A 17644-nucleotide genomic window follows, 5' to 3' on the forward strand; every position below is an offset into this window, starting at 1 on the left:
GGGGGCAGAAAGGGGCGGCGTCTCGCTGCCCCTTTCTCCTCATCTGTCGAGCCCCTTAGAGAACAGAATTATCACCCCTACTAGAGACCAGGAAGAGTATTTAAGGAAGAAAACTAGACACGTCTTGTATTTAAAGCACCAGTTCAGTCACCACCAGGGACTAAGAATTGCATGTGTCCATCAAATAAACTGAATAGGTGTCTAGAATCGTGATGCCTCTTCTTCTAAACCCAGCATTGAAATGCAACACTCTGTCCCTGCTCTGCCAGTCCCTAGCATGCTTCCCAAAAATGCTGCAGGCTAGTAACATCAGCATTAAAAAAACCAAAAAAAAAAAAAAAAAAAAAAACCAAGGGTGTTGCAAAATAGGCCAGTTCCTAATTTGTTTTTAGCTTGGTAGTTGTGTTGTATTGCTTTGCTTGAACTGCAAATTATTAAATCAGATGTTAAAAAGAAAAATTAAACATTGAAAATATATGGTTTCTATTAAGCAGAGCTGAACTGCAGCAACCTTCCAGACCATAAACTTGTGAAAGTGTAAGAAGCAATCATCTGTTTAAGGAACACATAACTGGAAATGTAACAAATCAGTCACTACCAAGTTCCTTACCAAGTTAGAGGAAGAAAAAAGAAGCAAGCGACAGCAAGCTGTGACAAGTAAAAAACAGGTGGGAAACAATCAAAATGGTCCTTTTTTGGACAACACTAGACATTTTCTTCCAAACACTACAACATTAGAATGCAAGAATCAAGAGGTTGAGTCAGAGCAGAGGGTCATTGTAGACTGCATCCTTTTTACCTGTGCTGGCCAAGCTGGCTAGGATATTCTGGGAAAGGTCATCCAAAAAAGTAACTTTTCCAAGCTCTGGGCAAATAAGATATCTCAGAAAGATTTACTAAGATGGCAATGCAAACTCCCTGTTGTTAATCCTCAAGAAAGATATCCCAGTGGTCTTTCTTGCAACCAGCTTTAAAAAAATTGCTTAAAAACACACACATTGCTATTTTTGTATCCAGCACAACTGTGATTAAGCATGTCTTCTTTTTTCTTATTTAACTGGACAGATGAACTGTACAGAAGAACAATACAATTTTGACCAGAGAACACCCTGGTAGGCCCTGATAATAAAGAGAAAAAGGAAAAATCTATAGAATATATTTATCAACGATGCAGTTTATTGACTAAGTTGTTAAATCTATTAACTGGAAAACAAGTTGCCCATTGTACTGATGACTGAGGTTTTGTAGTTTTACTCAGTTGGCTCATTTGTTCTATTATATTTATAATGTAATTAATGTTTACTGTCCCACAATACATATTCATTCACATAATGTCTCAGATGGTCCAATCTATAATCAGAGGACCAAACTGGGATGAAGATTGCATATCACACTAGCACAGGTTAATTGGTTTATCTAGTGGCAGGATGTTTTGTTATCAGTAACAAATACTGTGAATGGACTATGTTACCATAATTGTTATTGCCAGGAATACCCTGTAGCTCCATTTGTATATAACCCCCCCCCACTTTTTTTAAAAGCAAGTTTAATTTCTAATTAAACATTGAATGCACTGTTCTTTTAATGTATAAAATATGATCATTTTATGCAAATGTTATATATAATTACTTTCAAGTCCCTGAACTAGGGGGGAAATGCCTTTCACTCTGTAAAGGAGAGTGTGACTATTGAATTGTATGTACAGCACTGTGTAAATTTACAGCGCTTTATAAATAAAGGGTAATAATAATAATAATAACAACAACAACAACAACAACAACAACAACAACAACAATGTTTTCCCCAATTTTTACCAAAAAAAATCTGGATAAAAAAACAGGAGGGCAATCTCTCTTCTTCCTCATGCCCCACTCCCCCCACCACCACCTTACACTACAAACCTTTAAATCTTCTCCAGAAGGATTGAAACCCTTCTGGAATGATTTTTCAGTGCTGGAGAGGGAAAAAGCCAAAACTTCTGAAGCTATTATATGCATTAAGTTGAATTTATTATGTAAGGTACCATAGAATGCTGTCTGTTTATCAAATAATAGTGATACTACAATTAAACATAATGAGACAAAAAACAGAAAGGGTATGGAGTTGGAGGGAATAGCTTTCTGGATATCCCTTATCCTTGGAGGAAAGTCTTATAGTTACTCAGTGATAGAACATATGTTTGCATACAAAGGAGCCAGGTTCAAGCCTTGGTATTACCATATTAATGTGGGGACCTGTCTGAAACCTTGGAGAGATGGTGCCAGGCATCTTAGACAATACTGTGCTTCTTGGACGAATGACAGAAGACACTGGCATAGATTCCAATGCAAACCCTGCCCCCGCCCCCCCCCCATAAAAACTCAGTGAGAACTTACAGAATTTAAGAGAATGAACAAAAAAGAATTGAATGTATCAGATTGGTGACTAAAAGAAAAACAAAAAATGTGAGAGAGCAAAAAAGGGAGAGAAGAAACAGACAAACAGACATTTGGTGCCTACTGAAATCTAACTGGGGACTTCCTGTTTCACACATTTAGCCAGTGATACAAACAAAGAACCACAGACATGCTATGGATTTTCTCCACCCACAAAAAAATCCTATTAAATATTATATGTACTTATATTATCCAACAGCAGAAAACATTAAAACGTCTGCATACACATATGCAGTCAACTTTCCTTGCCTATGTTCCTAATGTTCAAGCAGGGACATGAGGATCACATTAAAGGAGGATACCAAAAATAAAATCTCAGCAAAATTAAATCAAAACTTAAAATTAATTTGGAGTAACAGAAACTCTGCATCATGACAGATGCCAATAAATACAAAAGCCAGGCTTCTTAGAAAGAGAACTTAATTCGTACCTCTCATCTGGCAACGACCTACAAGTTGTAATCTAATTTGGCTAAAGCAATTCCAAAAAGAAACCAAAGCACACGCAAAAGAAAAGCCACAGTTTTCCTCCTGAAATACACCAGATTGCTTTCGATAGTGAGCTGCTGGTTTACTCTGGCATCTTCACAACATCCGGTTTTCAAAAAACACATTAGGCAACAGCAGCCTCCATTGGCGGGGGGTGACTTCTTGTTGCTCTTGTTGACACCAGAACCATGCACACACAAAAAGGCTCTTGTGTTTTTCTGGGGAAATGGCTGCAAAATTGTGACATGCCTGTTTTAACATGTTACATTTATTGCTGTAATATTGGGGATTGTTTTTAAATTACAGTATATGCAGGCTATGTTGCACTTTATAAGGAACTGCACAAAAAATGAGAGAGAGAGAGAGAGATTGCTCTCCTTTTAGTGAGCCTTGGCTGCAAAAAACAAAACAAGACAAAAAAAACCTGCTTTAACTTCTTCTTCCACCCTGTTCTCTGTCTATAAAAAATTAAGTTCTACAAACACAGCTTGGCTGAAGTGACATATTTGAATGGAATTCAGACCAACCAGTTCCTGTTTATGTTTCTGATTGGAGAATGTAGCCTTCTCATTCACCATACATTAGAAACACACCAAGGCCATAAATGGTGTCACATTACATGCAGAGGAGGCCAGCAAGCATTAATCATTGCTTCAAGTCAACCAGCGAGAGCAGCAGCTGAGGGAACACTACACCCTTCAGCTCTGTATAAATGGACATTCCAATGTGTGCATTTCTTTCCCCTCCCCTCCAGCATCCATTTTATGAATGAAACTCCAGGCTCCATTCATATAAAAGCTTTGCTTACTGGGCTTAGCCTCTAGGGATCAGTCAGTCTTTGGTAAGGCTGATGTGATTGGTTTAAGACAAGCTTCAGCCTTCCATTACTGATTTAAAATGCAGCCGATGTCCGTTTGACCTGCGTTAATGCACAAAGAGTAAATCCAGACTGTATTCTCAATTCTCAAATCAAATCATTAGCCACTGCCACTTACTGTAACAGTAGATTCAGAGGATATTTTATCCATTTCTTTCGGCTGGTGGAAGGGAGGGAGGGAAAGACAAAAACCGAGAGCGAGACAAAACTTCATAGTTATTGCCTGTTAGATATGATGTAGCACTCTCAGCAGTAGAGTCGGATTTCATATGGAGTTATACCGCCATATAAAAAGTGAAGAATGAGCTTGGTAACATCAACTTTTAAACTTTGTTTTAGATGGAGAATTGGAGTGGGGAGGGGTGAAGCAGACACCAGCTCAGAGAGGCTGTTTTGAAGATAAATAAGCAATGTTAAACTCCATGTACATGGGCACATGAAATCCCTGAAGACTGTGAGGCTGTGCAGACTGGCCTTAAGGGGCAGCCTGCTGCTGCCTCCAGCTGTGCCAGATCGGGACCGCAGTAACCACACACCACAGCATTCATCTGGCCTTCCCAGGGTGCAAAAAGGAGCTGCAAAAAGCAGCTCCTTTTTGAGCCCTGGAAAGGCCACGATAGCCGTGGCACCGCAGCTCTGAGGTGCTCCTTTGGTCCTTTGCATCATGTGTGTGTTTATAAGCCCCTCTGTGTGCTTATTTGCTGGAGATCTTAAGATTACTTGAAATTTTTCTTGAAACAGAGACAACCCATCAAGAATATTACCAACTGCCAAGGGATTGTTCACATTTGTGAAATCTAAGACCTTTACTGAAATCTAAGTTCTGGTTGTTTAATAATCTGAGAGTGAGACTGTATTAGTCTTGAGTCCTCAAAGCATGAAATAAGCCTGTCTAAGGAGGTGTAGGCAGTTCTTATATGAGCTGCAAGTGCCTCAATGAGCACTCCTCCAACTTCATTTTGTATTGCTTTGGCCAAATGATTTACAGCTGTGTAGGCTTTAAGCCAACAGGATGTCCTCAGAGTTTTTCCATGGCTCTGCCTCCACCCTGATTAAAGGCACCTGTGGGCCTGTTGTCTCATCCTCCATTTGTCGTTTTCTTCACAGATGAGAAATAAGAAAGGAGCTAGTTAGGAGCCACCCAGCCTGCCCTTTCAAAATTCTTTCTTAATATGAGGAAACAGCCACATAACATGTGTTATTGAAGTCCATACACATCTCTACACTAGGACCTATTTCAGTAGCCCTTGTTGTTGTTGTTGTTGTGTGCCTTCAAGTCGTTTCTGATTCATGGCGACCATAAGGGTGCCATATCATGGGCTTTTCTTGGCATGATTTGTTCAGAGGAGGTTTGCTATTGTCTTCCTCTTGGGCTGAGAGCATGTGACTTGCCCAAGGTCACCCAGTGGGTTTCATGGTCAAGCAGGGAATCAAATCCTGGTCTCCAGAGTCAAAGTCACACTCGCTCTATATAGGTGTTGTTGCTGTCAGCTGCCCTCAAGTTCACTTTGACTTATGGCAACCCTGTGGATGAGACATCTGCAAGGCTTCCTGTTTCCACTGCTCTGCTCATTTCCTGAAGACTCATGCCTGTGTCCTTCCCAATTAACTCTAGTCATCTAGTGTGCAGTCTTCCTCTCATTCTTCACCCCAAAACCTTTCCCAGCATTATTGTCTTTTCTAATGAGTTGTGCCTTCTCATGATTTGGCCAAAGTAGGATGGTCTCAATTTAATCATCTTGGCCCCTATCGGTATTTCCAGTTTGATCTATTCAAAGAGTCATTTGTTTTTTGGCTGTCCATGGTATTCTCAGCAGTCTTCTCCACCACCACATCTTAAATATGCTGATTTTCTTTTTATCTGATTTTTTCACTGTACCGCTCTCACATCCATACATATTGAATGGGAATACTATGGCTTGGCTGATTCTAATTTTAGTGCTTAGTTGTATATATTTACTGTTTAGCTCTTTCATGGCTGCCCTTCCCATTCCTAGTTTTCTTCCTATCTCTTGACTTCAGTGTCCATTCTGGATGATGTTTGATCCCATGTACAAAAAATCTTTGACTATTTCAATTTCTTCATTGTCTAATTCAGATTTATATACATTCTCTGTGGTCATTTTTTAATGTTCAGGAGCAAGACTCCCTTGTAACTTTCTTCCTTGACCTTCCATAGTAATTGATCCAAGTCAATGATGTTTTCCACTAGTAATACTGTGTCATCCACATATCTTAGGTTGATCTTCTTTCCTCCTATCATCACTCCTTCTGAGTCTTGCCCTGCTCTTTACATGCTATTTTCTGCCTACAAGTTTAGAAAGTATGATGAAAATATGCAGCCTTGCCTGACTCCCTTTCCTATTGGGAACCATTCTGTTTCTCCATATTCTGTTCTGACAATGGCTTTTTCTTCTGAGTATAGATTTCTCAATAGAAATATCAAGTGTATTGGCACTCCCATGTCTTTGAGAGCATTATTTAAGCAATAACTGAAGTGTTTTCAGTGTCATGCCAGAGTTTGACAGAACTACTACTTTATGTAGCATGGGCTGACCCAGGAATGACTCCTAATGACAAAGTTAAGAATCAGAATTCTATGTTGTGCATTCAACCAAAGTTTGGAAACTTTTGAACAACAACTACTAGAATCCCCCAGTTAGCATTGACACGGAGGATTTACTTTTCAGGAGCAATTACAAAGCAGAGAGAAAAGGTTCTTAATTGTTACTGTTAACCACTTAATGAGTGTACTGCCTTATTGCAAGATATGTGGAAAGTCATTTTATTAACAGGTGCTCAAAAAGCAAAACTAAGGAAGGGTGAGAATTGATTTTGGTTTGTTTTCAATAAGAACTGGCCAAATTTCACAGTTTTTCATGTTAATTTTCAGGAGATTTGGTTTCCTTTTATTCCTTTTATTTCATTTATAAATAAAGAACATACTGCATTCTATCCTCCAAACCACAATTCAGAATTCTGGGAAGATATTTTAGTTGCTCCTTGGCTGAAAAGACATAAGGAAGAATTAAACATAATATGGGTAAGCCTTAAAACAAACAAATTTGTACTATATAATTTTATCATATGTTGGAAAGTGGAGACATAACAACTACCACAAATTAATCTGGGCAAAGTCTGATGTACAGAAGAGCTGTATACTACAGACAGGCTATGGAAACATGGTCCTCCAGGTTTATTAGACTTCATCTCTCAGGAATCTCAGCTGGTGTGGTCAGTGGTATGAGATTACAGGAGTTGCAATACAAAACATCTGGACCAAAGGTTATCCAACTTTAACGTACTCTTTGCTATCACACTTGGTCAGAAAGGCTAGGGAGAAACCATTCTCTGCTCATATTTAAAATAGCACTCCTCCAGTTAATAAGCTTCAGCTTCACCAATGTTGGAAGTATGTATATCTGTGAACATTTTGTAAATAATGAACTGTATTCATACATAATCTTTTAAAAAGGCACCACAGCTTAGTGGTAGAGCATATGGTTTAACATGTAGAAGCAATCTCTGGTGTCTTCAGCTTCTGTTTTTAAAAGAAGCAGTACCAGCTATTGAATGTCAAAGCCGATAATACTGAACTAGGTGGACAGATAGTTTGATATAAGGTAGCTGCCAATGCTGCAGAAACATAGGAAGCCTTGTATAGTCTGATGGCAATAGTTTTGCAGAGTTTTCATCAGAAATCTTTCCCACCACCAGATTCCTTCACCTGGAGATGTCAGGACTAAACTGGGACCTTTTGCATGCAAAATAAGATCTAGCACTCTCCTATTATCTCCCACTACCCTCCCAGGTGCGTTTGGTGGGAACAAGAGAAAGGGCCTTTTCCGTGGCTGCTCCCAAGCTCTGGAACTCCCTCCTTAAGGATGCCAGGATGGCTCCGTCCCTGCTGTCCTTCCAGCGACATTTCTATGCCACCAGAATTTTGCATCACAGGGATGCTATTTTGTTTTTATTTTAAAGAGTTTTAAACTTTAAATTTTAATAATGTAATGTTTGAATGGTTTAACTGTTTTTTAAACTTGCATTTTGCATGTTTTATAGTGTTTTAACTTGAACTGTTTTAGATTTGTAAGCCACCTTGAATCCCTTGTTCTGGGAGGAAGGCGGAATAATATTCTACAAAATTTTGGTAATGATATATTGACCCTATTATCTTTTTTTTTTTTTTTAATTCAAAGGAGCTTCTCTCATACCAGGCATTTTGATGGCCATGGATGGCATTCTGGGAGGAGCACTGTAAAGTATGGAGCTTCTTAGCTACCTTCAAAAATGGTTTTCAGAGATCCTAGCCTTCCTTCGATCCACAATCCCAGTTCTCCATCTGTGTACATTTAAAAGTGACAGACTGTTGTTATATTTCTCGTATTTTATGTAGCACCTTAGGATACCTTTTTCTTGTGAAGCTCATAAAGAAGCCGGACCTTTTAAAATAAATGTATTTTAAAATAAATGTATACATTTTGCAGGTCAACTGACCTGTCATATTTTGTCAAATAATGGCCAAGTATTTTTAAAGTTATGAGGAAAGGTAATTAATAACTCAAGGGAGTTTATCACATGATGGAGATTGGGAGTTTATCCTGTGGATATCCTAGAAAAATCGCGTAATTACATGAAACGATTTCACAGGTTGCACAAAACCCACCATTAAAGTCGTCACAAAGAAGTATTAACATACATCTTTTTACTTTTGGGATTTCAGTGACAATACATTTCCAATATCACTTTATTTGTGCAATTGCGTGTGATAATCATTCACGCAATTACTCACCATTTTTGCTTTATTTGCGGGATGTTTTAAATGTGTTCTAATCTCTTTTTAATGCCAAAATTAACCCCAGTGTGATAAACTCCTAGGTTTAGTTCCTATGTCTATTCTACTTCATTGCTTTATTTATATCTTGCTCCTTCCCCCACCCCCAGAAAACAAAACAGTAATCCATTAGTTAGTACAATTTTACTTAACACACACAAAAATACAGTATTGGTAAATCATTATTTTAAATATACTAACTTCAGGTAGCTTTAAAAAAATATGTAAGCTACTGAATTAGAACGCCTCAACAAAAGAGTTCTGTGTAACTTAAAGTTTTTGTGTTCCTTCTCCAGTAGAAATTAGCCAAATCAAAGATTCTGCCTTATTTTATATTTCTTAATTTTCCCACAGCATGGCTCCTCAGATGGGTGGAAAAAATAAAACAGCTTCTACTCTGTTGACATTTCTCTTTCTTTCCATGTTCCATTATCTCAACATTCTGCAATAGAAATTGCATACCTGCAATTACAATTACAACTAATTGATCTGCCATTTCCGATGCCATAATTAATGTCATGTTTTAATAGAGTTATAATCATTCCATAATAATGGTTTTCATTCACCAGATTTCCAAAACCGGTAAGAATACAGTGCTCAAAAGCAATCAGCAGTTATGAGCCTCTTTCAAAATATCCCAGAAGGAACATCTTAGTGTAATGATCTTGCAAAACAGATTTCTTGGGTTTTTATCTGGACAGCAAAGTAATATTATGCAAGCTCTTTTTTCAGTGCAACTTATCCCCAAACATCCATAAGCATAATAAAATCAATGATTCAATGGCAAATGCATTATGTCTCCAAAAGGTTTATTTAATGTACACTTAGAGCAAGGACAAGGAAAAAATATGGTTTTTGAAGAACAGATGGCAACAAGACAAAATACCATCAAACCATAGTTGTTGACTACAATTTATGTTGTGTACAGATGTTGGAACTTAAATGCAGGGATTTTGATGCCAATAAAAAGTACTTTGAGGCCACAAATTAATTTTTCATGGCCACTAGTTGCAATGCTAGTTCATTTTTAGAACTAATTCTTTTCCTGCAAGAGCACAGGGACCAACTTCTGAACTTAACAGCAAAACAGAAACATGAAAAGGAATCAGAAACAAAACATATTGGAATGAATGTCCACCATATTCCCAAGAAGAAAGAAACATGTGTACATGGAGACACTTTCACAGCATAGGGGATCACAATACAACTCAACTGAGTCTTATCTATCAGTTTTGATGCTAGGAATGGGAAACCAGCACAAACATTCCTCTCTGCAAAGAAATTACTTTAAATTCAAAATGAATTCTGGGTCAATCCATGGGTCAGAGACAGATAACTGGAGAGGAATATATCTATATCAATGAACATAACAGTTGACCTTCCATATTCATGGATTCTTTATCTATGGATTCGGCCATCCACGGCTTGAAAATATTTTTAAAATATATAATAAGGGACACCATTTCACTGTGCCATGGTATATAATCCAGTCTGTCCTGGATATCCCAGTGGATACCAAGGGTCCACTGTACATATATACAGTATACAGTGTGGTCACACACTCACACATGAACTTGCCAATGGGAGCAAGGACAGAGAGAAATGATACAATCAGTGTCATATCATCAAATAGATATTTTTTCATTGTAACAGACAAATCTACTAAACACCTAATAGATCATGAGTGTCTGTGTGTGAATGTATGTATCTATTTATCCTTCCCTCCCTCCTTATATAGCAGCTTTGTCATCCCCCTATTCCAGATAATGAGCAAGATGTTGTTGTTTGTTGTGTGGGTGGCTTATATGACATCAGCAGGGACTATGCTCTAAGTCAAACTGAAATGACGTCTTATGAAAAAACATTGAGTGAATAGGCATAGATTAGACTTAAATACAACAGATAATTAATGGACTATACTAGTTAGAGTGACATACCAGGTCTGAGGAGATCCATGTTGTAGTCACCAACTTAACTATAAAGCCCACCAAGTGAGCTTCCATTTAATCAGGTTTACCTCACAGGGCTGTTCTGAGGATAAAAAAGGGGTTGAGAAACTTGTACATTACACTGACGTTCTCTGATTAAGAGAGATTTTATTTTTTTTAATTTTATTATGATGGTAATCAAGGACTTTCTCCAAAGAAGCTAAGAAAGAAGAACCATTTAAATCAGTAAACTCTTGTTTAAAAGGGCAATTTTAGCAATTAGGGATACTTTGTAGGCATGAAAGCCAAATAACCGTGTTTGCACAGACTGGGGGGAAAAAATCTTGTGGACAGTGAGAAGCACCAGTTCAACAGTTTCTGTAAAGCTAGGGAAGCAGCTGTGAAGATAAGGTCCTCTACACTCAGCTTTCAGAACAAATGATCTGTACCAGGTAATAACCCATCTTGAGAGCTTTAACCTGTAACACATTGCCTATTCCTTAGACTGAACAAATGGGCACATGTGCTATGTTTTCTCAAGCGGAATAAACATATCATACTCATAAACTGGTACTGAGGTCACAAGTCAAATTAGAAGATTGTCAGAGTAATTCACCTCAGCTATCTTGACAGGCATCCAAAAGCATCAGGATAATGCAAATTCAAATAAACAATAGTGGGATTTATGAATAAAATTACACCAATAATTTTGAGGGAAGAGATTATATATTAACCCTATGTATTTTGTCTGACCAGGGGCCATTTAACAATGCACAGTTATACCACTGCAAGACCATTTTAACTATCACTGAATTTAATTGGTTTTCATTCAATGAAATCCAAAGATCTGAACTTTCATGAAATATTTAGAATGGTCTGCCAGAGATCTCTAGTTGCACCCAGAACTACAAATCCCAGGAGTCCAATGGATGGAGACGTGGTAGTATCAAAATGTTGTAACTGTGTGTTATGCAAGTGCTACAGTTCTGTTGCCTATCCCCACAATGAACAAGTTCCAATCCTGTTCCTAAAACTGACAGGAGGGAGCTGCCAAGACAAAACTGTGTAGAGGAAAGTATAACCATCATGATCTACAGATTCAAGTTAAACAATCATTTTTCTTCCTCAGATAGGTGTAATGTTTTGCTTCCAGCATGTAATTACACTGAAAGTATGATTATAAGGTATTAAATTCAGACTAAAGTCAGACAGAGACAATTAGACAGAGGTCCCGGACACTACAGCTGGCAGAGCCCTCCAAGTACAGGCCCCTCTCCTGTTCATACCCAATTGCTTGCTCTCATCCTAACCAGTGATCTGTTTTCTTCTCTCATGCACACTGACCAGAACCAGTTCACAATCTCCTAGTGGTTTTTTTGCTTCCCTCTCTAAAAATTTTGTTGGGCTTGGTGCACAAGGAACTACATCTAAAAGAGCAAAAAGAAGAGTGAGCAAGTGCAGGACCGTGGAGGAATAAGACCACAGATACGTATCTTGTGCATGCAAATGTGTGGATTATTTAGAGAGAACAAAAATAGAAGGAGCACCAAATTTATTTACGGTATTTGTTTATTGGGAGCGGGGGGCAGAAATCTTATCCATTGACCCTTCAATCCTGGCAGCATAGCCAAGATTCTTGGCCTACCATTGATTGATTGATTGATTGATTGAAGATTAAAATTCATTATTGCAGATATATTACCATAATTAGTGTGTAAATATGATTAAAATGACATATAATACAGTAAATTAAATGATCTGCAAAAGCACTGCATCAGAACAGAAGAGGCAACAACATAATGGACCAAATGAACTGATTGAAATGGCTGCAGAAATGAAAAGATTTTGAGCTGGTGCAAAAACCACTGCAGTGGGGAAATACATCACGTCTCCCTGTAGCAATTAGTCCACAGTTGAGGCACCACAACCAAACAGGCTTACTTCAGGGTTGCCTTAAAATATAATACATTATCCTATATATTGTGAAAATTAGTATTATCAACTAGATGTCTTTTTACTTAACTTGTTATTTGTGGAAGGTGACAGAAAATAATACAAATCTAACAGAAAACTACATTTCAGGTATGTTTTTCCCTTAAATTAATCAAAAGGTGGCATATTTAGACACACCCACACCACTATGTAAATTACAGCAGACCCCAGAACATCTGAGATGTTTGCCATGTATTTGTTTCCTTTGTCACTTGGAAGCGGGGTTCAGAAGGTCCAGAAGAAACCACAGTTTGCGGTAAAAGGCTAGATTACATTTCTAACCAGAATTATGGTAGTTTGATAGCAATGGCATCACATCACATATAGAAACCTACCTTCTTCTGGAGTTAAAATCCACCCTGATAGTGATAATGTTGGATGAGCCAGTGCTAATAACATGGATAAAGCCCTTTCTAGCAATACATTTAACATGGTAACTCAAAGCAATATTCAGATTTATGTAAAGGTTATCCTTTTTTATGTGGCTTTTTGGTGAGGCACATCCCCTTCAATAAGTACAATCCTGCAGTAAAAAAAAAAGAAAGGGAGCCAATGTGGTTTAAGTGTTCAACAAGGACTCAGGGATACCAGGGTTCAAATCTTCACTCAGCCATAGAAACACTCTGGGTGATCTTGGGTAAGTCATAATCTCTCAGAGGAAAGCAATGTCAAGAAAAGGATATGAGTATCAGTTTGAAGGCACATGACGACGACAACAACAACAACAACAGAGTAATGAAATAATGCCTTCCACTTACCTGAATCATATGCAAAATCTCTAGGCTCCTGTTTAATCATCAGAGGAGGGGGGAAGTTGTGACTGACTGAATTGCCAACCATGGCATTGTGTTCATACACTGGATCATGGTACTCCTGCTTAAACCCTTGAGGTGGGAAAGGTATGTTTGGCTCAGACATTTGCCGTTGGTACATCGGGCGGCCTTCCCTTGGTATGGCGGGCAAAGGAGGAAATGAATTGCAAGGTTCTGAGAGCTGACGGCGGAATCTAGGAGATCAAACACAGAGAATTCAGTTTGAAATAGAGCAATTCTAACAGAAGGAAAAATCGTGGGGCTGGAAGGAACAAAGGAGTGTGAAAAACAAAATGTGGAGCATCTCAGGAGAGAAAAAGAGAAAGAACTTTCATAACAAGTTGAGAAACAGAAATGTGGTGAACATGGTGCATGTAAACCCTTCTACAGAGAAACAGTCACTTACATTGTTCTTACATGGTAATGTCTTGACTAATCAATCTATCAGACAGAATACAAGCACCATTTGGCTAGAATTAAATAAGAAGAATTGCCCCCAGAGAAGAGTTTCATGATTAACTATTTTCCTAGCACCAATTGACAGCTTTCACCCCACACACTTATTCCAAAATAATAAAAAAAGGAAAATATAAAGAAAAACAAACTCAGTTATTATAGACTCAGTGTTGAAACTTCAGATGAAGCATGAGAACCATGGCTAAGTTTGAGAAGTCAACTCTTATCTCAGCTGCATTACAAAAATATGATTTAAAGGGCTGAGGGCATAGAACAGCATGGCAGATCCTTTCACAAACACATCTCCAGGCACACACTGGCTTATTTGCTTCTCAATTTATAAAGAAACAGTTCTTCAAATATGCCCATTCTGAAAGTTGGTCCACATATAATTGACAAAGTATTGTTTGTCTATCAAGAAAAGGTACTGAATATGCTTTTGGGTTACACAGACAATCACTGGCTCCCCTCCCCTCAAGGATTTTCTTCTCCAGGTTTGCCATTAAATCCAAAAAATAATTGAAATTATCATTTACCTGAACTGTACAGCGAAGGAAAAAACCTGACACCATTAAAAAAGGAATGGCAAGCCTGATAATCAGTCCTTAAAAACTATGACTGCTAGCTTATTATATAACAACTCATAGTGTTTTATGCTGTCACGTGCTAGATAGAAGATTCAATGTAAATAATGAGAAGAACTTTTTAAAAAACCCCATTAATTATTAGGCTAGTTGCACTGACTGATTATACTTGGGGAAGTAAAGTTAGATGAAGGTAGGGCAGATCACTTCTCTGATGCTAAATAATTAGTCATATAATAGGGTGCAACACTTCCTTGTGTGTAACATGTAGTTCATACAAATCTGCATGTGCCTATAGAAGAAATAGGACTGGAGCAGCAATATGTATTGTTAAAATGATTATTATTTGCTTGGATTCAGTTAAATCTATAGATTCATTCACAGTAATGTTTTAGTCACTCATTCCAAAGGATGAAAATAACACAGTCTGAAAGCAAATCTATTTCAGACTGCTAAAAATATTCTATGCCTTTGTAAAAGGACTGATACCTTTGCAGTTCACTTACATATTTAGAAAAGAAAAGCTCATGACATTGGGAAACAGCTAAGTATATTGGCAATGAATTCATTTCCTCCACCCCTTCCCTTTTAGTTGAGAAAAGAAGTTGAAATTATCATTAAAAACTGTCAAGGAGTGAATTTAAAATAAGAAAAAATCTCAATTGTAAAACCTCAAAGGAAGTTAATAATACTTGCACTGGAAGCTTTCAATGGAACCAAGCCATATGTTTATACAAGTGGCTTTGATTCCTGTTAGTGCTTGTTAGGGCCATTTATATTCCACATACTTGTGTTTTTTACAAACTGTGTTATTGAAGATATAGGCCTGCTAAGCCAGTGATTCACAAAATTTTGCTAACTGTTTGGAGTTATCCCATCTTCTAATATCACTGCTCCCTATCCATAAGGCTTTCCCACATCCCCAGTTATACAATTGCATAAGAGCTGAAATGCTGAATAAAAGTGTCACAGCAGTTGCTACTTCCAACAGAAACCTATGAAGGCAGCTCCCAATGAGCAAAACTTATAGAGTCAGACCTACAAATTATGACTATGCAATTATTCCAATACTTAGAAGAAAACATACCACGTGATTGGACTGCTGTAGTGCATTTTACATGTTCCTACCATTTGAAAGTATTTGGAAGTTACAGCTTGTGCAGAATGAAGCAGTGAGATCAGGTATGTGTTTGAGACCACATTGATCTTGAACCAACTCACTGATTCTCAGTTGTACTTCGAAGCTCAACTCAAGGTGCTGCTTTTGACCTATAAAGCCCTCAACAGCTTATACCCTTCTATATGAGCATGAGATCCTCAGTGGACCCTGCTGCATGTCCCACCACACAGAGAGGCAACCTTGGTAAGTACATATGACAAAGCCTTCTCTGTAGCAGAACTCCCTGCCAAGTGAGTTGGGCTGGTTCCATTCCCCATGAGCTTCTGGCAGGCAACTAAGACTGCACAATATTACATGGCCCTCAGTCCAAAGTAGTAAAGTAGTATTTTTCTGGAATACTTAGCAACAGTGTGGATTAACTAGACACCTCCCTGTGATATCCAGTCATTGGAATGATGCCCATTAATTTGGATGGCTTGAAAGCAAGCTGAAAAATTAAAGGAGGATATAGCTATGAATGACTACTATTTGCAATGGTTATTCATTATATTAAAAGAATTGTGGCTCTCACTCCACTATGTATGGCTGAGGAACTCAATGCCAATTGCTGATATGCTTCTGAATTCATGTGTGCTCTACAGGGTCCTCATAGTTATCTATTTGGCCACTGTGGCAGAGAATGCTGGGCTAGGTAGGATGTGATCTTTCCATGTTGTTAAGTATACATGGAGACCATAACTCACAATTACATGGTCGATAATGGTATAAATATATAAATAAATAAATTGATTAACAGTATGCTAGTTGGGGACCTATGCACCTCTACATGCTTGGGAGTGAGTGGGAAGGGGAATGCACAGTATTACATCAGAACTGGCTCCCTGAGTATGTTTGGGGCAGGTTAGAAAATAACCAAATAAGTAAATGTTTGATCAGGCTTGCATAAACAATTATAATCACAATTCAAACATCGCCACAGCAAAAGTTAAGCAAAATAGATTGAGCTCAATCAATGAATGCTTTGCCTTAGGACCTCAAATACAAAAACTAAGCAGGGTGATTTAGGGACGAAGCTGAAGCTTCAATTCAGTTTTCTAGCTTTTGCGGTTTCACTCAAGCTAAAGTTATTTGAACATAGTTTGTTTTGGCAGCTTAACTTCCTTTTCCTAAGCTGTTGCATTTCAAAAGGCTCAAAGGGGAAAAACCCACACCCTTTCAATGGATACTATGCAAATTTTTAGAACAAGTAGTAATGTCTATAGAACATGTCTATAAAGAATTTAATGAAATCTCTTTTTTTTTAAAAAAATGAGTACATTGTTAACATCCTATTAACCATGTTGCACTGGACAATATAAGTGCATTAATGATCAAACTGGTTCCAAGCAAATACGTTATGGGTGTCCATACACTCAGTCCCTTCTGTCTCACTTCCATTACTTCACAGAATCTGTAGTATATGACACCACATTCATTAAAGTAGAACACAACTAACACAAATGAGGGATTGCTTCATCATAGTATCTGACATCACCATTCTCCCACAATCCTTAAAGACTTCCCTTTTTTATTAATCACTTCTCTCTTGACACCCAGACACACAGATAGCCACTAAAGTCTCATCTGTGGGAGACAGGAACACAGAACAAACAAGTATTCAATGAAATTCACTTTTTTCTGTCATGTGAACTCTCCCCATGGCTTTTCACATCTCTGCCTATGTTGTGCTTATTGTTTCTGCATATACAGTCCCAAGGTTATCGTGCAAATATTTTAGGTGCAACTAATTGCAAATAATGGATGATGGTGACCTATCAGTAGTGACCACTAAGCAAAGAAAAAACAAGCAGCACACCCACCAAAGACCCATATCCTGGAAGAATTCTGGGAAGAATTCTCTCTTACCTGTGATCCATAGGAAAGCCGTTTTCTGGAATGGATTGGGATGGAGGCAGGTGAGCAGGAAAAACCCGGTCAGGTTTTGGATTCTGAGCTGAGTTTGGGGATGCATGATGCAATGGTGAAACTGGAGTGCTTGACGGAGTTGGTGGGTTGGAGGGCCTCATTCCCACTTGTGGCTTCTGATCATAGGCACTACCAGTTAAATAAAGGGATATG

At 38.1% G+C, this 17644-nt stretch overlaps 1 protein-coding gene across 4 annotated transcripts in view; it reads right to left on the reverse strand.

The window, feature by feature from the left end:
* The window catches only part of ETV1 (ETS variant transcription factor 1), a 95206-nt gene that overhangs the window by 24589 nt on the left and 52973 nt on the right, over positions 1–17644 (reverse strand). For all 4 annotated transcript variants that reach the window (XM_042476255.1, XM_042476258.1, XM_042476254.1 and 1 more), the window contains 2 exons: positions 17432–17620; positions 13313–13560 (listed from right to left, as the gene is read on the reverse strand). In XM_042476255.1, the coding sequence (XP_042332189.1) occupies positions 13313–13560; positions 17432–17620 (437 nt within the window). The remainder of the gene's footprint in view (positions 1–13312; positions 13561–17431; positions 17621–17644) is intronic.

This window comes from Sceloporus undulatus, chromosome 6 (assembly GCF_019175285.1).
Source record: "Sceloporus undulatus isolate JIND9_A2432 ecotype Alabama chromosome 6, SceUnd_v1.1, whole genome shotgun sequence".
Classification (NCBI taxonomy): domain Eukaryota; kingdom Metazoa; phylum Chordata; class Lepidosauria; order Squamata; family Phrynosomatidae; genus Sceloporus; species Sceloporus undulatus.